We start from the raw sequence: 18899 nt of genomic DNA, 5'->3' as shown, positions 1-18899 counted from the left end.
TGTTGTATATATATATATATATATATATATATATATATATATATATATATATATATATATATATATATATATATATATATATATATATCATTATTTCCGAATATTTACGAACAATATGTTCGCCACTTTTACCTCAGGAACTGTACTGTACAAACTAGAACGGTTGACGAATCCCTCGCGCGTTCGAATCGGATGAGGAGAAAGCCCGCCGCAGCTGGTCATGTGACCTCACAACACGTCACTCGCAGTTCAGAGTTGAAAGTCAAATGCATCAAACACATCAACATGGCGGCTTTTGCAAGGTGTAGAGTGCTGTTTCGGCTTATACGACCCCAAACGAGCATTATCGACGGCGTGTCCAGATCGCAAGATGTTTTGCATTCATTGATATCAAAGAGGGCGCATTGTGTGCGTCACGCGTCCTTTGGAGGAATCCGACAGTACAGCTCCGACGTTAAGTCTGGAGATGACCTAATCGTTAGATACTTGGACGGTGATGACTCAGGTAGACAATTCAGTGATTGATCACATAGTTTGAGCATCAGATTCCTGCAAGTGTTGCATTGGTCATTCATTACATATGCACATTGCAATGAAAACCATACGTAAATGCGTTAAATGCAACAACGTTGTTCTGCAGCACCTCTGTCGACTGCCCTATACATGACTGTTCCAGTGCTCTTTGACTTTAAGACAGTGGCAATCATTTGTAAAAGACACGTTCCTCTTGCTGTCTTGAGGGACAGTTTAACATCTGACGTTTATTGTTATGAAATATTCTTGACATGAAATCATTTTTAGATAGGTTGTCTCGTGATATGATTTGGAAAAGAAGGACTCTTAAACAAAGTGGCACGTCCTAACTATGTCACTATGTTTGTGGTGTAATTATTCTTGTATTTTCAGGGATTGTTGTTTTCGGGATCAATCGTCCTAAGGCAAAAAATGCCATCAGCAAAAACCTTGTTAAAATGGTGAGTTTACAGTGTTAGTTTTTCCTGTGTCTGATCAGTATTGTCAACTACCTAACACTTTGCCTTAACACTTTATAATAGGCTTTTATATGTTAACATTATTTAATGCAGCAATGGTTAATATGAATGTACAACGAACAATATTTTTAAAGCATTTATTAATCTTGATTAATGTTCATTTCTATATATAGTTTACTAGTATACGTTTTTAACATTAAAAGTTGAATGTGCTAACAATAGCTTGGCTAATGAACATGCCAAATATAATAGATGCTGTTAATTTTAATGACAAAAATTTGGTTTATGATACCAAATACATTAACTTACATTAATGTACAGTATACAACCCTATTGTATAGTATTACTCACTTCTCTCACAGTGCTAAAAGCGAAGTGCCATGGTATCCTTTGAAGTACCTTGGAGTACCATATCATGGTGCATGAATAATATGGTAATTCTTCATTACTGTGTTATGTTAAAGTGCCATGGTTGATTGAATACAAAAGTTACCCCAAATTCAGGGGGCCTCATGTCCCCTTTCAGTGTCTCTGCTCTTAAGAGCCAGAAATATACCAGAATTTGTTTGGATAACTACAATGACAACCAGGAGGTGATGTCACCTTATTATCATTTCCATTTTATCATGTTTTTTTGATAGATGTCTGAAGCCGTGGAGTCAGTAAAGAAGAACAACAAAGTGCGTTCTGTCATCTTATGCAGTATGGCGCCTGGAATATTCTGTGCAGGTATTTAGCACTTTGTGTAAAAATACCGGTTCGGCTGTTAATAGCAACTCGCTTTCAGACCTAAAAAAGGAACCAAAAGTATCATAAAAGTGGTCCATGCAATTTGTGCGTCATCCTCTGAAGGCATATGAAATGGTTTTGGTGAGAAATAGCCTGAATTTTTAAATGGACAGTTCATCCAAAATTGAAAATTCTCTAATCATGTACTCCCCCCTCATCCCATCCCAGATGTGTTTGACTTCCTTTCTTCTGCAGAACACAGATGAAGATTTTTCGAAAAATATCTCAGCTCTGTAGGTCCTCACAATGCAAGTGAATGGTGATCAGACCTTTGAAGGTCCAAAAGTGATATAAAAGTAATGACTCCAGTGGTTAAATTCATATCTTCATTAGCGATATGATAGGTGTGGGTGAGGAACAGATCAATATTTAAGTAAAACATTTTTTTTTTACTATAAATCTCCACTTTCACTTTCACTTCCACATTCTTCTTTTGTTTTTAGCTATTCACATTATTTTTGCATATCGCCACCTGTTGGGCAGGAAGGAGAATTTACAGTAAAAAAGGACTTTATGGATTTCATTTTTGTCAATAAATTTAAATTTGTCCAATAAATTTCCATTGGTTTTGTCAGTGAGTTTGTCAACTGCTGTATATTGCCACCAGGCCATCTCAGGCACACTAATCAGTTACTTGCAGTTTTTTGTGACATACTTTGTTAAAGTAATTAATGTCATACAAAAGTACTCATCTGTGCACTGTAGTCAGTAGTACTGAAAAAACCTTAACTTAAGGTTTGACCTAGTGAGAGAAGGCAAAAAGTAACAGTTCAGTGCACGTAAAAAGAAATCATTGTCAGAGTATAGCTTTTTACATCAGAAAATGGGTATATTTATATCCTCCACACATTTCCTCAGCATGTGTTTGTCTGAACAGGTGCAGACCTGAAAGAACGAGCAAAAATGCACCAAAGTGAAGTAGGACCATTTGTGACAAAGGCAAGAACACTTATAACAGAACTAGGTAAGTAAAACAGCTGAAACCATTCATTTCAAAGAATGTCACAATGAAAATGCACGGTTAGGGAAAGTTTTAGTAGATTATGCCTAACAGTTATTAGATCTTGCCAGTTCTGTATAATATTGTATACATTTTATTTCTTATTAAATTTAGTATATAGCTGAGGATTCAAGAAGTCCACTCTGCACGTCAATGGTTAATACACATTTAGCTCTTTTGAATAAATGTTTGTAGGTAATCTGCCCATGCCAACAATTGCAGCCATTGATGGGGCGGCTCTTGGAGGCGGTCTTGAGATGGCGCTTGCCTGTGACATCAGAGTTGCAGGTAGGACACGTGGTGGTTTGGTGCTTTGAGGCTTTATGAGCGAAAACCATTTATGATCACACAGTTCAATATTAATGATATTTAGTACAGAATATTTATTAATGCTATAATACGCTTCTAATCAAAACATCAGAATTTGAAATCAGCTGACTGAACTTGTAAACTGTAATGCTATTTATGTCTCTGATGATTAAATCAGAAATGCTGTTAAAGCTTAACGCTATCATACTCATGAGTCTCAAAACAAGGAAGGATTGCAAAGGTAGGCTAATAAAAAACTTAATGGCCAAATAAAAAGCGCATTAAAATTGTGATGTTGTAACGATGTTGTAGACAAATCATCAATATATCTTAAACATTTGATATATCGTCCAGCTCTGGTGTAATACAAGCATGAGATCAACAACACAAAATTATATAATGGTTTTATGAATTGTTTATCTTGATTGACACATTGATATCTTAGTTTGTATGGTATGTTAGCACCTCTTAAATTAATTAACATTTCTTCATTAGGCAGTCAGCTAGCATATGTCTTCACACATCCAGATTTAGTCAAGGAAATCTGCACATGATGTGTTAACACATTTCCTGCACTGCACTGAATGTTTTTTCATATCATATGTTTTGTTTTTTTCACAAGGCAGCTTCATTTAAATTGTGGCTATTTTAGGTTCTGTAATCGGGGTAATTGCACTGTGGCTCAAAGTTGCCATGTTATAGAAAATATATTTTTTTTTTCATGAAAATGAGCTTCACTTAATTTGGAATAGCATCCAATATTCTTGGCAGATGCCTCTGACGTGTTGTCATGGATTCAAACTATGAAATAAACTGGCAGGATTTGAGCTTTTTTTTTTTTTTTTTTTTTTTTTTTACTTTTGCAAGAAGACATTCTTGATTGTATTGCAAATTTTTATTTTGAGAATATTTTTTATATAATTTTGCTGAATGACATTTAAATAGTGGCAAGAAAATGTATATGAACCTTTGGAATTACATGCATTTATGTAAAAATGTTCCTTAAAATCTGGTTTGATCTTCATCTAATTTACAGTAATAAACAAACACAATCTGTTTTAATAATAACACACAAATTATTGTATTAAAATATGTGAATCCCGAGGCTAATGATGTAAACAAAAGCTAATTAGAGTCAGGAGTTGGCAAACCTGGCATCCAATTAGTGAAACAAGATTGGAGGTGTGGGTTAGGGCTACTTTGACTTATTAAAAGCACTCAAACATTTTGAGTTTGCTATTCAAAAGCAGCATCGGCTGACATGGACCATACCTCACAAAAAAGAGATCTCAGAAGACCTATGATCAAGAATTGTTGCTTTGCATAAAGCTGGAAAGGGTTACAAAGTTATCTAGAAGAGCTCAGATATATTTATCTGTCCACAGTTGTCAATTAATGGAGATGATTTAGTACTGTGACTACTATCTAGAAGTGGCCATCCAGCCAAGATGATTCAAAGGGCACACCGCAGAATGCTCAATGAGGTAAAAAAAGAACCCTAGAGTGACAACTAAAGATTTGAAGGAATCATTGGAACTAGTTAACGTCTCTGTTCATGAGCCTACTATACGGAAAACATTAAACAGGCCTGGTGTCCATGGTAGGACACCACGAAGGAAGCCCCTGTTTGGCGTGGAGGAGGGCTGGGCCGGAATGACGCACGCCCGTACCCCAATCAACCTGATGAGGCAAGCGAGGGATAAAGGCGACCGGAGAGGGCAGCTCGAGGGAGAGAGAATTATGGGCAGCTGCCCTGTATGTGTTTGTGCGTCTTTTGTTTGTTTATTATTAAACTATTATTTATATTGTCAAGCTGGTTCTCGCCTCCTCCTCCTATCCATCGAAATGTGTTACACTGGTGCCGAAAACCCGGGAGGGAGGAGGGATGCCCGTCATAGAGTCCTCGACAGTGCCGTCCACCCAGGGAGCGCCGCTGCAATCCGCCAGGGGACGGAGTAGCCCGACTGCCCGGACGCGGAGTCGCTTCCAGGGGCGGAGGAGTGCCCTGCCGGCCGCCAGAAAACACGGAGGGGTCGAGGGAAGACCGCCGTCCGCGAGGGGAGGAGGGAATCTACTCCCCGACCGCCTGGAGCGGTAGGGTCGCTGCCAGGGGCAGAGGAGTGTCCCCACGGGCCGCAAGAATCATGGAGGGGCGTCCTGTCCGCTGGGGGTTGGAGTTTTGACTCCAGTCCGCCCGGGAAGGAGCGGCTGTCATCCGCCTGAGAGCGTGGAGGAGTGATCGAGGACCACGCGATGGCACATTAGAGAACCGGTGAGTGAGTTTCTTTTTTCTCTCTTTCCTCTCTCTCTCTTGCTGTCGCTCCGTGTTTGCCTTTCCCTCGCCTGTTTTTTTTTTCTTCTTTCTCTCTTCTCTCGTCTCCTCCCAGGTCGAAGAAGGCGGGGATGACCTGGGGTGAATGTACGTAATGCCAGGGGCTCCCCGGCCTGAGGCAACGCAGGGAGGAGTGTAGCATGGAGGATGGCGGAGCCGGGCCAGAATGACGCACGCCCGGACCCAAATCAGCCTGATGAGGCGAGCGAGGGTTAAAGGCGACCGGAGAGGGCAGCTCGAGGGAGAGAGAATTATGGGCAGCTGCCCTGTATGTGTTTGTGTGTCTTTTGTTTGTTTATTATTAAACTATTATTTATATTGTCAAGCCGGTTCTCGCCGCCGCCTCCTTTCCATTGAAATTTGTTACACCCTGCTTTACAACAAAAACATTGCTGCACACCTGCAGTTTGCCAAAGACCACCTTCACACTCCACAATGCTACTGGGAAAATGTTTTGTGGACTGATGAATCTAAGGTTGAATTATTTGGAAAGAACACACCGCATACCACCATGAAAATATCATCACAGCAGTTCGGTGTAGGGAGCATCATGATATGGGGCTGCTTCGTGGCCTGGACAACTTGCTGTTGTTTAGGGAAAAATTAATTCCCAAGTTTATCAAGATATCCTACAGGATAATGTCAGGGTGGCTGTCTGCCAGCTGAAGCTCAGTAGAAGTTGGGTGATGCAGCAGAACAAAAACCCTAAACATCGAAGTAAATCCTCTACAGAATGGCTTCAAAAAAAGAAAATCCACCTTTTGGAATGGCTCAGTCAGAGCCCAGACCCTAACCCAATAGAGATGCTGTGGAATGACCTCGAGAGAGCCATTCACACCAGACATCCTAAGAATATGGCTGAGCTGAAGCAGTTCTGTAAGGATGAATGGTCCAAATTCCTTCTGAACATTGTGCAGGTGTAATCTGCAGCTACCGGAAACGCTTGGTAGAGGTTATTGCTGACAAAGGAGGATCGACCAGTTATTAAATCCAAGTGTTCACTTTTTCCACAGCACTGTGAATGTTTAATGAGATGTGTTCAATAAAGACATGAAATATGATAATTGTTTGTCTGTTGTTTGCTTAAGCACATTGTGTTTGTCTATACTTGTGACTTTAATGAAGTTGAGATAAAATTTTATACCAATTAATGCAGAAAACCAGCTAATTTCAAAGGGTTCACATACTTTTTCTTGCCACTGTATATACACTGGCAGCCAAAAGTTTGGAATAATGTACAAATTTTGCTCTTATGGAAAGAAATTTGTACTTTTATTCACAACAAGTGGCATTCAACTGATCACAATGTATTGTCAGGACATTAATAACTTTGCTAATTGCTAATAAAAAAAAAAATAAAAAAAAGAACTTATTAAACTACTTCAAAGAGTTTTCATCAAAAATCCTCCTCATGCAGCAATGACAGCTTGGCAGATCCTTGGCATTCTAGCTGTCAGTTTGTCCAGATACTCGGGTGACATTTCACCCCACACTTCCTGTAACACTTGCCATAGATGTGACTGTCTTGTCAGGCACTTCACACGCACCTTACAGTCTAGCTGATCCCACAAAAGCTCAATGGGGTTAAGATCCATAACACTCTTTTCCAATTATCTGTTGTCCAATGTCTGTGTTTCTTTGCCCACTCTAACCTTTTCTTTTTGTTTTCTGTTTCAAAAGTGGCTTTTTTTTTTGCAATTCTTCCCATAAGGCCTGCAATCCTGAGTCTTCTCTTTACTGTTGTACATGAAACTGGTGTTGAGCAGGTAGAATTCAATGAAGCTGTCAGCTGAGGACATGAGAGGTGTCTATTTCTCAAACTAGAGACTCTGATGTACTTATCCTCTTTAGTTGTACATCTGGCCTTCCACATCTCATTCTGTCCTTGTTAGAGCCAGTTGTCCTTTGTCTTTGAAGACTGTAGTGTTACACCTTTGTATGAAATCTTCAGTTTTTTGGCAATTTCAAGCATTGTATAGCCTTGATTCCTCATGACAAAGATTGACTGATGAGTTTCTAGAGAAAGCTGCCACTTTTTTGCCATTTTTGTCCTAATATTGACTTTAAGACATGCCACTCTATTGCATACTGTGGCAACTCAAAAACAAACACAAAGACAATGTTAAGCTTTATTTAACGAACCAAAATAGCTTTCAGCTGTGTTTGATATAATGTCAAGTGATTTTCTAGTACCAAATTAGCAATTTAGCATGATTACTCAAGGTAAGGTGTTGGAGTGATGGCTGCTGGAAATGGGGCCTGTCTAGATTTGATCAGAAATGACCTTTTTCAAATAGTGATGGTGCTGTTTTTTTTTTACATCAGTAATGTCCTCACTATACTTTGTGATCAGTTGAATGCCACTTTGGTGAATTAAATTACAAATTTCCTTATGAAACCACAAAATCTGTATATTATTCCAAACTTTTGGCCACTTTTTGGTGTGGGTGTGTGTATGTATGTATGTATGTGAAATTTTACAACTATCTCACCTAAATCTCACAGAGGGATACTTTTGCCAATTCTTACCTCTAGTTTTATTTAGATGGAATGATTAAGTATTCAGCGTACATTGGAGATGTGATGCAATCATGTGCTGACTTACATTTATGTTGTTGTTCTTGGCAGATACCTTCAAAAATACTTAAAAAGGTAGTTAAAGGGCAGTTTACACAAAATGGACATTTCTGTAATCACTACTCACCCTCAAGCCTGTATGAGTTTCTTCTGTGGAACTCAAAAGTTGTTAGGCAGAATGTTAGTTGTTAGTTACACCATTCACTGTCACTTTTTTCTTACAATGAAAGTGAATGGTAACTGAAGCTAACATCCTCACTAAAATCTCCTTTTGAGTTCCACAAGAAGAAAGAACATTATACAGCTTTGCAACAACACGAAGGTGAGTTAGTAATGACAGAATTTTTATTTTTGAGTGAACTATCCTTTTCAGAGTACAAGTCAATAATCATTAAAAATGGCCATTTAATGTTGTATAAATGCATTTAAAATGTTAACAGTTTAAATCCTGAGACAACATTGTTTATATAAAATGTATATTAAAGAGAGATAGATAATAATGTGTTTTCATATTAAGTAAATTATTAACATTATAGTATTTATATTACCAGTTTATTAATGTATATGCATATTATTACATATTTATTAAAATTTACTGATTCACATGGCAGATAAAATATCTGTATAGGTCAGATGGAGCTCTAGAGAGATGGAGATGAGAGTTGTAACAGGAGTTTAAGCATTTCTCTTCACCCTGCAGCTGAGCAGTTCTGGTTGCACACAAAATATTTAGCTATTTCTGCCTTTATTGGTGCTGTATTATTATGAGGGAGCGCCACGACATGAAAGGCGGTAAAACTAGATCGCTCCAATGTCGCATGCTTGCAACGTTGACAGCATTGTTGATTATAATCAGCAGCGATAGTTTTATCACATCGCTTGCTTACAGAGACGCGGTACGACGCCATTCTCATGTTGACTGAACAGGTTTATAAATCTGTAATATCTTAAATTCAGGAAATATGCACTTCATCACTGGGCGTGCTCACTAAACTCAACAAGCATTCAATGAACTGCTGAAAGCTGCACGAGAGAGAGAGAGATGTGGAAGAGCTGATTTATTTGCACAGATTCTGGAATAACAGTTTGATAGAAAAGATTATTGATTTGATTTGTTCATCTGTTTGGATTGGTTTACAAGTTCTCAGCTACATGTTAAAGTGAATAAAATAGTGCGGGAATTCTCCACATTAAGATTGTTTAACATGCGGGAATGGTTAAAGTTGTGCACAATACCCGCAATCCCGTACTGAATTTCAGGCCCTGTGGTATTCTGTCTTTCACTCACATTTAAGACATGAGCTCATCTGAAAATACAAATCTGATTCTCTTCACTTTGACCTGTTTCACAGCCACCTCTGCTAAGATGGGACTGGTTGAGACGAAACTAGCCATTATTCCTGGTGCAGGTAAGTGTCTCTATCTATACTTGTATTCCTTGGTTTTGGATTGACAAAAATACATAGATTGAAAGCCTAATGTCCAATAAACAATCAGATGCTAATGCAAATAGCACTCATTAAGTTCCCAAAGACTCCCAGAAAGGCACTTAAAATTACCTGAAATCTAATGGTATAGATGTCTGCCATAGTCTCTGTAAAAACAGACTAAACTACGCAATCTAAACTACTATGACAGCACACCCGGTCATGGCGATTATGCCAGTATTGCTGACAGATCAGTTTGAGCTCTTCTTGAAAATATCGTTGCTTGTGGTCACAATTTTGAGGCATGTTGTTGAATTGGGAAGTAGCTTTGTTTTGAGTAAATCCTCCATCCAGACAGTCAATGAGGGGGATCACTCAAGGGCTCTGGACCTTATCGACTTTCCGCCAGAGGGTTTCTCTCTTCAGGATGAAAATAGGTCTCCAGAGCCTAGGCACTCACCCAACCAGTTAGAGATTCATTCAGCGGGCTCTGAGTCCCTAGAAATAGAGTGGATTAGATGTGAGCACAAGACATTTTTTCTTGTGTGGCAGGCGTGCTGTTTTGTGCCCTTAACCCTTTCATATGTACCGTCACACATATGTGACAGTTAATAACTGGGCCCCGCAGAGTAGCGTCACACGTGTTTCTGCAACAGCGAGTTACGTTACAAGCTGCCGGCTTCCGTGCTGACACAGGCTGCGCTAGTCAATCGTCTGTAATTTATATTTGCTCAAACAGTTACTCATACAGTCTTTTAAACCACATAAGTTTATTTTATATACAAACAACAACTCGTCACCAAAGTACCACGATACAAAGTTTACAGCTCGTATACACCAATACGTCAATGCATCAAACACGATCTTCCTCCAATGCTTGCTGCCATTTGTTTACATTAGTAGCGGTTGTCATTCGTCAAACAAACAGCTACTCAAAGAGTCTTTCCAAGCACATATGTTTATTTTATGTAACAAACATCCTAATTGTCACCAAAGTTCCACGATAACAGTTCGCAGCTTGTATATGCACAGCCATAATATCTAAATGCGATCTTCCCATGCACGCAGCCACGTCTGCTGATTATTAGGTGCAGATGCGGTTTTCATTCACACAAACAGCAATTCAAACAGTCTTTTCATGCATACAATACGTTTGTTTTCTGCAATTGACAGCCAAACTATTACAAAAGCACCACTACAACAGGTTAAAACTTGTATACTCACAGTGAACACATGCTGATCGAGCGCGATTATCCAGTGCACACAGCCAAGTCTGTTTACTAGAGCTTGTCACACAAACACACACACACACACACCATGTCTGAGAAGTCAAACAGTGCATATAGGCAGACTGGCTGCTGATATTATTTGTTCATTTGTTTTTTTTACAGCTATAAAAACTAAATAAATAAAACAAATACAGTACAGCAGAAATAACCCATTTGTTCACATGTTTACTGTTGTTGGGGGTAACAGCTGGTTCTGCAATATGAATGTTGAGGAATAAAAAATCAGATTCAAGTTTGCAATCAATTGAGAGAGAGTTTACTGATTGTTCTCTGCCATTCAAATTTGCTTCACAAGTCAATGGAATCCAGTAGTTCAGAAAGAAAACATTCACAAGCAATTACAGTCATATGCAAATTGAATTAGTGGTGTCACATTACAACATTTTCTATGATTCTGATAGGCCTATTACTAAAAAGCTCTTGGAACTTTACAAATATGGTCTGTTTCCACCTTCGTGCAAACAATAATTAGTTAACCATAACATTACTCAATTTCCCATCATTGGTTTTACAGAACTTATGTGCAGATGTCACAAATTAGCTATAAGTTATAACCACTCCTCTTTTGCAATCCAAAAGATACCAAGTAATTAAAATCCTTTGAGGTTTTTGACTATGGCAGAGTCACATGTACAGGGCATCATAAACAATCCAAACACTGAATGAGTTAGACATTGCAATGGATAGGCGCTATCTCCACTAGGACGGGAGGCCTTCTAGTTAATCTTGCTGGAATGTGGCGCCTCCATATCTGCGAAAAGCAAGACAGAATAAGGAGAAACACAAAGCATACAAGGCCAGATGCAGCACATAGTCACACAATGTGACAATAGAATCATTAAGAAACTCAAAGTTTCAGTTCAAATGATTACATGAGGTAGATACGTTGTATGCCATGGTTGCTTTTATGAACCGTATAAAAACATGGATAATAATAAAATCATTACTAAAATCTCTCTCATACAATTACTAATGATTGAATTAAAATATAATCAAATGGTTATAGAACAGTTGATTAATTATGTAGTAATAATAACAGATATATATTTTTGTGAATAAATGCAGTACAATATAAATGCATATCCTCCAGGAGCCAGGCTAAATAAATAATCACTGTTATTGTATTCCTGGCAAGGGGCCAGACCCTCAGTCACCCCTCACTTGCACCTTATTGTAAAAGGAAAATATACATTTTAGTATTTTCTATTTTTTTATTTATTTTTTTATTTTGACAGTAAATCAAAAATTAAAATTTAAAAAGATACTCGTCTACACTCTGACCCCCCTCTACCAGCTGTGCAGTGTCACGTACAAAAGAACTCACTCCAGGGGACACTGCAGGGGAATTTAGACCCTACTCATGAAAAGGTTAAACTAATTTGCTAGCTGGCCTGTTAAAGGGATAGTTTATTCTCTCATCATTTACTCACCCTCATTCCATCCCAGATATGTATGGCTTTCTTTCTTCTACTGAACACAAACAAAGATTTTTAGAAAAATATCTGAGCTCTGAAGGTCCAATAAGCACATATTGACAAATTATTCCATATGACTCCATTGGTTAAATCCATGTCTTCAGAAGCGTTATGATAGGTGTGGGTGAGAAACCGATCAAAATGTAAGTCCTTTTTAACTATAAATCTCCATATTCACTTTTACTTCCAACTACTTTTGTTTTTGGTTGATTGGCATTCTTCATGCATATCGCCACCTAGTGGGTATGGAGGAGAATATATAGTAAAAAAAAAAAATACTTGAATATTTATCTTTCCTCACACACACCTACCATTTCTCTTCTGAAGACACAGATTTAAGCACTGGATTTATATGGATTGTTTTTATGCTGCCTTATATACTTTTTGGAGCTTTGTTTGTGTTCAGCAGAAGAAAGAAAGTCATACACATCTGGGAAGACATGAGGATGATGAAAGAGTTTTCATTTTTGTGTGAACTATCCATTTAAATGCAAAGCATCTGAAGAGGTAAACCTCTGATTTGTGGACAAGGTGGATCTGTTTAGACATCCTTTTCTAATGTGTATTAAAGTACTAGTTCACCCAAACATCTTCCTCTCTTCCGAAGCCCTGAAATCTCATTCCCAATTTTATTTAGATTTAAACATGATGCTTTGATTTGTAGTACCAGGTTTGACTTTTTTGATCTCAAAGCAGCATTTTTCTTTTTCCATGAATTGTAAGCAAACATGATGCCCCAGTTTAAATATGCAGAAGAATGAGATTTAAAAGCTGCAGTGAATGACGACTGAAATTTCTGTCTGTTCCTCACAAAGGGAACAGTTTTTAAGATGGACTTCACAGACAGTAAACGGCTACCAACCACATTATTTGCCAGTTTAAACAGCAAATATCACTTCACTGCTTGCATCACTTCATTCTGCTAAAATTGAATACACAGACAATAAATTACTGCTAGTCTTAAAAATTGTCTACGCAATAGTTAACTTAATCTGCTTGATTAATACATGCCTTGTATTACACAAAACTAACTGATATTGGCAATATGCTCATACTGTATAGCCAGAGAGGAGCTGGCTCCCCCAGCTGAGTCTAACATCTTATGGAGTTTTTGATGCTTGCCACAGTCACATTTGGCTTGCTCACTGGCTGCCTAAAGACAAAAACGATCAGGCATGATTATCAAAGAAGTTTGATGAAGCTGTTCACTGGGGACTTTTTGACATTTATTTGATTATGAACATTGCAATATGATTTTCTGTAAAGCTGCTTTGAAACAATGTATTATGATAAGCGTTATACAAATAAACGTGTCTTGACAAAGCTATCTTATGGCTTCAGAAGACTTGGAATATTGCATATGAGATGCATGGTGGTATGGTAAAGAGCTAGGGGGTTAATGATGACAGAATTTTCAGCTATTTTTGAACCAGAAACCATTATTTACCTCAGACTTGCAGTGTTTTTTCTAGCCAATAACACACTGCCCTGACTTCCTCTCAGCATGAACGACTCAAGGCAAAGTTCCCTTTAGGGCTTCATGAACAATTTACAATGTTTTTTGTTTTATTATTATTATTCTCCAAAGATAATTTTCGAATTGTCTCCGAAGATAAATGCATATTGCTTCTGAGTCTCCTGAGAATTATTTTTGAAGTAGACCTTAAAACACAGAATGTTTCCAGTTGGTGATATAAAATTAAAAATAGTTTGTTGGATTGTAGCTTGTGTTACTTGGGTTACTCAAGGGACTCTGGCCTACATGAAGCTTTTTTTCCAGTGACTCAGCACACAGTGGGGTCGGAATAGCACTGGTATGGTGAGGGAATATTCACACCATGCACTGACCAGTCACATGGCCACATGCCTCGAGCACATTAATGGATGAATATGCCATTGGGGAAGGTCAGGATTGACCAGGATTAGGGCCTTCCTCTGAGAATTCAGATGGATGCAAGCAAAAAAAAAAAAAAAAATCATTCTACTATTGGCTTCAGTTTTTTCAAAGCTGTTCATGTTTTGTTGGAGAACCAAGAGACCATGTAGTGTGGTATAAAGGTGAAGTGTGTACTTTCTGCTCCACTAAGGTCACCAAACGGAATTGCAAAAAAAAAAAAGACTTTTTACAAAAATGTTTCCCATACACTCTACCCATCTTCCATTGGTTGGACATGTAATCTCGCCCCACTAGAAAATAACTTGTATTTACTTGTCAGACTGCTCAAACAGAGTAACATTTTGATTGTGCCACTGTGTTTACATTTTTCTGGGAGTCAACCTACAAATGGCGTATATTTCCCATGCATTTCTGCATGTTCTACATTTCTGAGTTCTAAGTCATGAACCAAACCAACCAGCTCTGAGGTGAATCATAACATTTTAGACTTTGATTTGAATCAAAGTATTTGAAAATCGGACAAAAAGACAAAGGTACAAGACAGTGTACTTGTCGTTTTTCATGAGGGAGTGAACTATAGTCCCATGAAGCATGACGCAATTAAATGAAAAACTTTAGAAAAATATAAAACAATTGATTTACAGTTGTTAATTATGAGAATAGAAACAATAGGCAATATTTAAACTAGTGCCGTCAATTGATTATAATATTTAATAGCAATTAATTGTATGATTTTGCATAGTTAATTGCGATTAAAATTAATTCGATAATTGTGATTGTGAAAGTACTGAAATTTTACTCTATATACTTAATTTTCTATCAAAATGAATTATAAATAAACAATGTTGTATTAACATTTTTCAAACAAAGCATTCCACAGTATAAAGATAGAATGCACTAAAATAACACCAAATCAAGTAACATTAAACAGTTCCCAAAATCTAAGTGTGGGAGGTTGACTAATTGAAAGAACTATAGTCACTGTATTTTGCGTATTCATTGCAATGAGCATTAAATCTCTTAAACCCTCATCCGCCACAATATTAATCGTGCAATTGTGAAGCCGCATTTACATAATCCACATGAAAAGTGCTTGCAGTGAACTATTTTTTATTTTATTTTAATTTTAGCATTGACACTGTCCATGTAATAATACTTCCTCCAAATACAGAAGCTCAATGTGACACAGGAGAAATATCAATGCTTCACTCCAGCAGGTTATGTGAATGCGTCTATCACATGTGGGCTTTATTGTACAATAAAAATTACGGATAAGAGGTCCTTTCTCCATCACTTCATCATTGACAAGGAATCGCTGTTGTGTGTGTTTGTGGTGTGCATGTCAGTGTAATGACACCATATACATTGCAACGGCTCCGCCCTATTCCAACCGGTGTTCAGCACTTGCACAGAGCTGAATAAAATGTCAATCTAAAGCAGGGTACCCGCGGGTCCTTAAAATGTCTTAGTCTTAAATGTACTTTTTAAAATTGAAGGCCATAAAAAGTCTTAAATATCTTAAATTACAAGAAGTCTTAAATTTCATTTGCTGAGGTCTTACATTTTGGGGCGTGAATAGAGGAGACGCACAAAACAGCAATCTGCGCTAATCATAATCATCTCTCTCTCTCGTGCATTTAGCAGCTGACGCTTGAGTTTAGTGTGAGCGCACACAGGGAAGCACATTTTTACTGAATTTACGATGTTACACATGTATAAACCTTCAGAAACCCGTTAGTCAGAAATGCAAATTTTGCATCTCTGTAAGCGAGCGATGCGCTGTAGCTCCTGCTTATAATCAACAAAGCTGTCAATGTGACAGTTTGCAAGCGCTCAAGGTTGGAGTGTCTTTTGACGCCTTTCAAATCATGGCGCTTCCTTATTTCACATTACTTTTGACAAGAATTGTAAAGTTAACAGATCTACTCAGCTGCAGAGTTACACCTGTTATATCTCTCATCTTCTATCTCTCTAGATCTGACATACAGGTATTTTCTCTAACATCTGAGTTAGTCAATTATTATTATTTTTTTGAATAAGCAAAATAATAATATAATTATATAAATATTATAATATTAATAATATACATAATATGAAAATATATTATTTAATATTTAGGAAATAATCTGTTTTTAGGATACACTACCGTTCAAAAGTTTGGGGTCACTTGAAATCTGAAATGTTTCTCGTGATCTTAAAAATCTTTTGATCTGAAGGCGTATGCTTAAATGTTTGAAATTAGTTTTGTAGACAAAAATATAATTGTGCCAACATATTAATTTATTTAATTACAAAACTAAAATTTTGAAATGGATGACTTGGACTGAATAATTAAGAAAAGCAGCCACTAAGTGCCCAGCATATAGATGGGAACTCCTTCAATACTGTTTAAAAAGCATCCCAGGGTGATACCTCAAGAAGATGGTTGAGAAAATGCCAAGAGTGCAAAGTTGTGAGTTGAAATGATCTCCTCAGTCCAGTCAACTCTGTTGATGGCTTGAAGCCACAGCAGTCAACGAGAGCCCTCGGAATATTATTTCAACAACGTAATCCAATAAAAGTTTACTTTTTACACTTGGTTTTTGCCACCACTTCCATGTTTGACATAAGCAGTGACATTGCCAAAGCATTGGTATATTGCGTCACGTCTTGCTGGAAAGCAAGTGATTAAAGAGAACGGTCACATTATAGGCTACATTGTTTAGGCTACATGCATTCATTTAGAGTTTTAATGTTGTTTTATTTTAAAAAAGAAAACACAAATGCACAATAGAATATAAAAAAAAACATGTCCAGAGTCATCCAAGTAGAATCAGTGGTTTTGTATTTACCAGCTGTTTTTTTATTTTTATTTTTTTTACGAAAGTGGTCTTACATTTTACTTTTATTTGGCCTTAAAAAGTCTTACATTTCATTTCTTCGAACATGCAGAAACCCTATGAAGGAAAATGAATGCTTTAAACATTTGAAATTAATCACATTCGTTAATGCGTTAATTTCGACAGCTCTAATTCAAACTGAAGTATATTGCAAAATATTCAGATTTATACAAATATTAGTATTTTGAGAGTGTAGGGTGCATCACATTGCATCATGGAAGTGGGCAGTTTAATGCAGAGCTTGTTTAGCGCACATTGTCGGCTGTGATTCGCTGATTGGTGGATCTTTCTGTGGTGGATTACGGAGAGTGAAGTTCTTTACCAGGAATTTCTCTATTTAACATGATATTTTTTAGATGAAGTTGAAATAACATAGTTTGGTTGCTTCAACAGGAGCACATACCATCCATTAACAGCCTCGGAGCTCATGGTAGGTCTGTCTTTAAAGGTTTATAAGTTGAGAAAATAATTGGGATTTTCTCTTTCGGAACCAAGCTGTTATGCTCTATACCAATATCTAGAGAGCTGGGTAGCCTACAGTTCTGATTTCTTCTATTTCTGTGTATTTTTCATACAAAATTTTTTAGACCTTCAAACAAGATAGAAAATAAAACAAAGGCAACCTGAGTAAACACAAAATACAGTTTTCAAATATATATATATATATATATATATTATTTTTATTGAAGCAAAAAAGTTATCCGACACCTATACCACCCATGTGAAAAACTAACTGCCCCCTTAAACTTAATAGCTGGTTGTGCCACCTTTAGCAGCAACAACTGCAACCAAACTCTTCCAATAACTTGAGATTAGTCTTTCACAATGCTGTGGTGGAATTTTGGCCCACTCTTCTTTGCAGAACTGTTTTAGTTCAGCCACTTTGGAGGGTGTTTGAGCATGAACTGCCACAGCATCTCAATTGGGTTCAAGTCAGGACTAGGCCACTCCAAAACTTTAATTTAGCTTTTTTTGACCCATCCAGAGGTGGACCTACTCCTATGCTTTGGATCATTGTCTTGCTGCATGATCCAGTTGTGCTTGAGCTTCAACTCACGGACTGATGACCGGACTTTCTTGATTTTCTGGTAGAGAGCAGAATTCATGTTTCCCTCAATTATTGCAAGTTGCCCTGGCCCTGAAGCATACCCACACCATCACACTACAACCACCATGCTTGACCGTACGTATGATGTTCTTTTTGTGGAATTCTGTGTTTGATTTACACCAGATGTAATTGGACCCCTGTCTTCCAAACAGTTCCACTTTCGACTCATCAGTCCACGGAACATTCTCCCAAAAGCTTTGAGGATCATCAAGGTGTGTTTTGGCAAAATTCAGACAAGCCTTAATGTTCTTCTGGGTTAGCAGTGGTTTTCGCCTCGCCACTCTTCCATGGATGACATTTTTGGCCAGTGTCTTTCTGATAGTGTCATGAACTGTAACCTTTATTGATGAAAGAGAGGCCTGCAGTTCCTTGGATGTTGTCCTTGGCTGTTTTTATGACTTCTGGATGAGTCGTCGCTGTGCTCTTGGAGGAATTTTGGAAGGTCGGCCACTTATGGGAAGGTTCACTACCGTGCCAAGTTTTCTCCATTTGGAGATAATGGCTCTCACTGTGGTTCTTTGGAGTCCCAGAGCCTTTGAAATAGCTTTGTAACCCTTCCCAGACTGATGTATTTCAATCACCTTTTTCCTCATTATTTCTGGAATTTTTTTCGACCTTGGCAGAGTGTGATACTTGGTGAGACCTTTTAGCCAACTTCATGCTGCTGAAAAAATTTAGGTGTTGATTTGATTGAACAGGGCTGGCAGTAATCAGGTCTGGGTGGGTCTAGTCCAGCTGGACTCCATTATGAATGCAGTTTCATAGATTTGTGGATTTAGTAAAGGGCAAATACTCTTTGACACAGGCCCAGTTGGTGTTGGAAAA

General features: G+C 37.7%; 1 protein-coding gene across 1 annotated transcript in view; it reads left to right on the top strand.

Moving 5' to 3' along the window:
- Nucleotides 1-253: 253 nt before the first annotated feature.
- Nucleotides 254-18899, top strand: part of auh (AU RNA binding protein/enoyl-CoA hydratase) — a 56356-nt gene continuing 37710 nt past the window's right edge. The window contains exons 1-6 of the mRNA XM_051685033.1: nucleotides 254-505; nucleotides 907-974; nucleotides 1634-1721; nucleotides 2659-2745; nucleotides 2977-3069; nucleotides 9352-9408. Of these exons, the coding sequence (XP_051540993.1) occupies nucleotides 286-505; nucleotides 907-974; nucleotides 1634-1721; nucleotides 2659-2745; nucleotides 2977-3069; nucleotides 9352-9408 (613 nt within the window). The 5' untranslated portion in view covers nucleotides 254-285. The remainder of the gene's footprint in view (nucleotides 506-906; nucleotides 975-1633; nucleotides 1722-2658; nucleotides 2746-2976; nucleotides 3070-9351; nucleotides 9409-18899) is intronic.

This window comes from Myxocyprinus asiaticus, chromosome 43 (genome assembly GCF_019703515.2).
Source record: "Myxocyprinus asiaticus isolate MX2 ecotype Aquarium Trade chromosome 43, UBuf_Myxa_2, whole genome shotgun sequence".
Taxonomy (NCBI): Eukaryota; Metazoa; Chordata; class Actinopteri; order Cypriniformes; family Catostomidae; genus Myxocyprinus; species Myxocyprinus asiaticus.
This window is presented reverse-complemented; position numbering and strand designations above follow the sequence as displayed.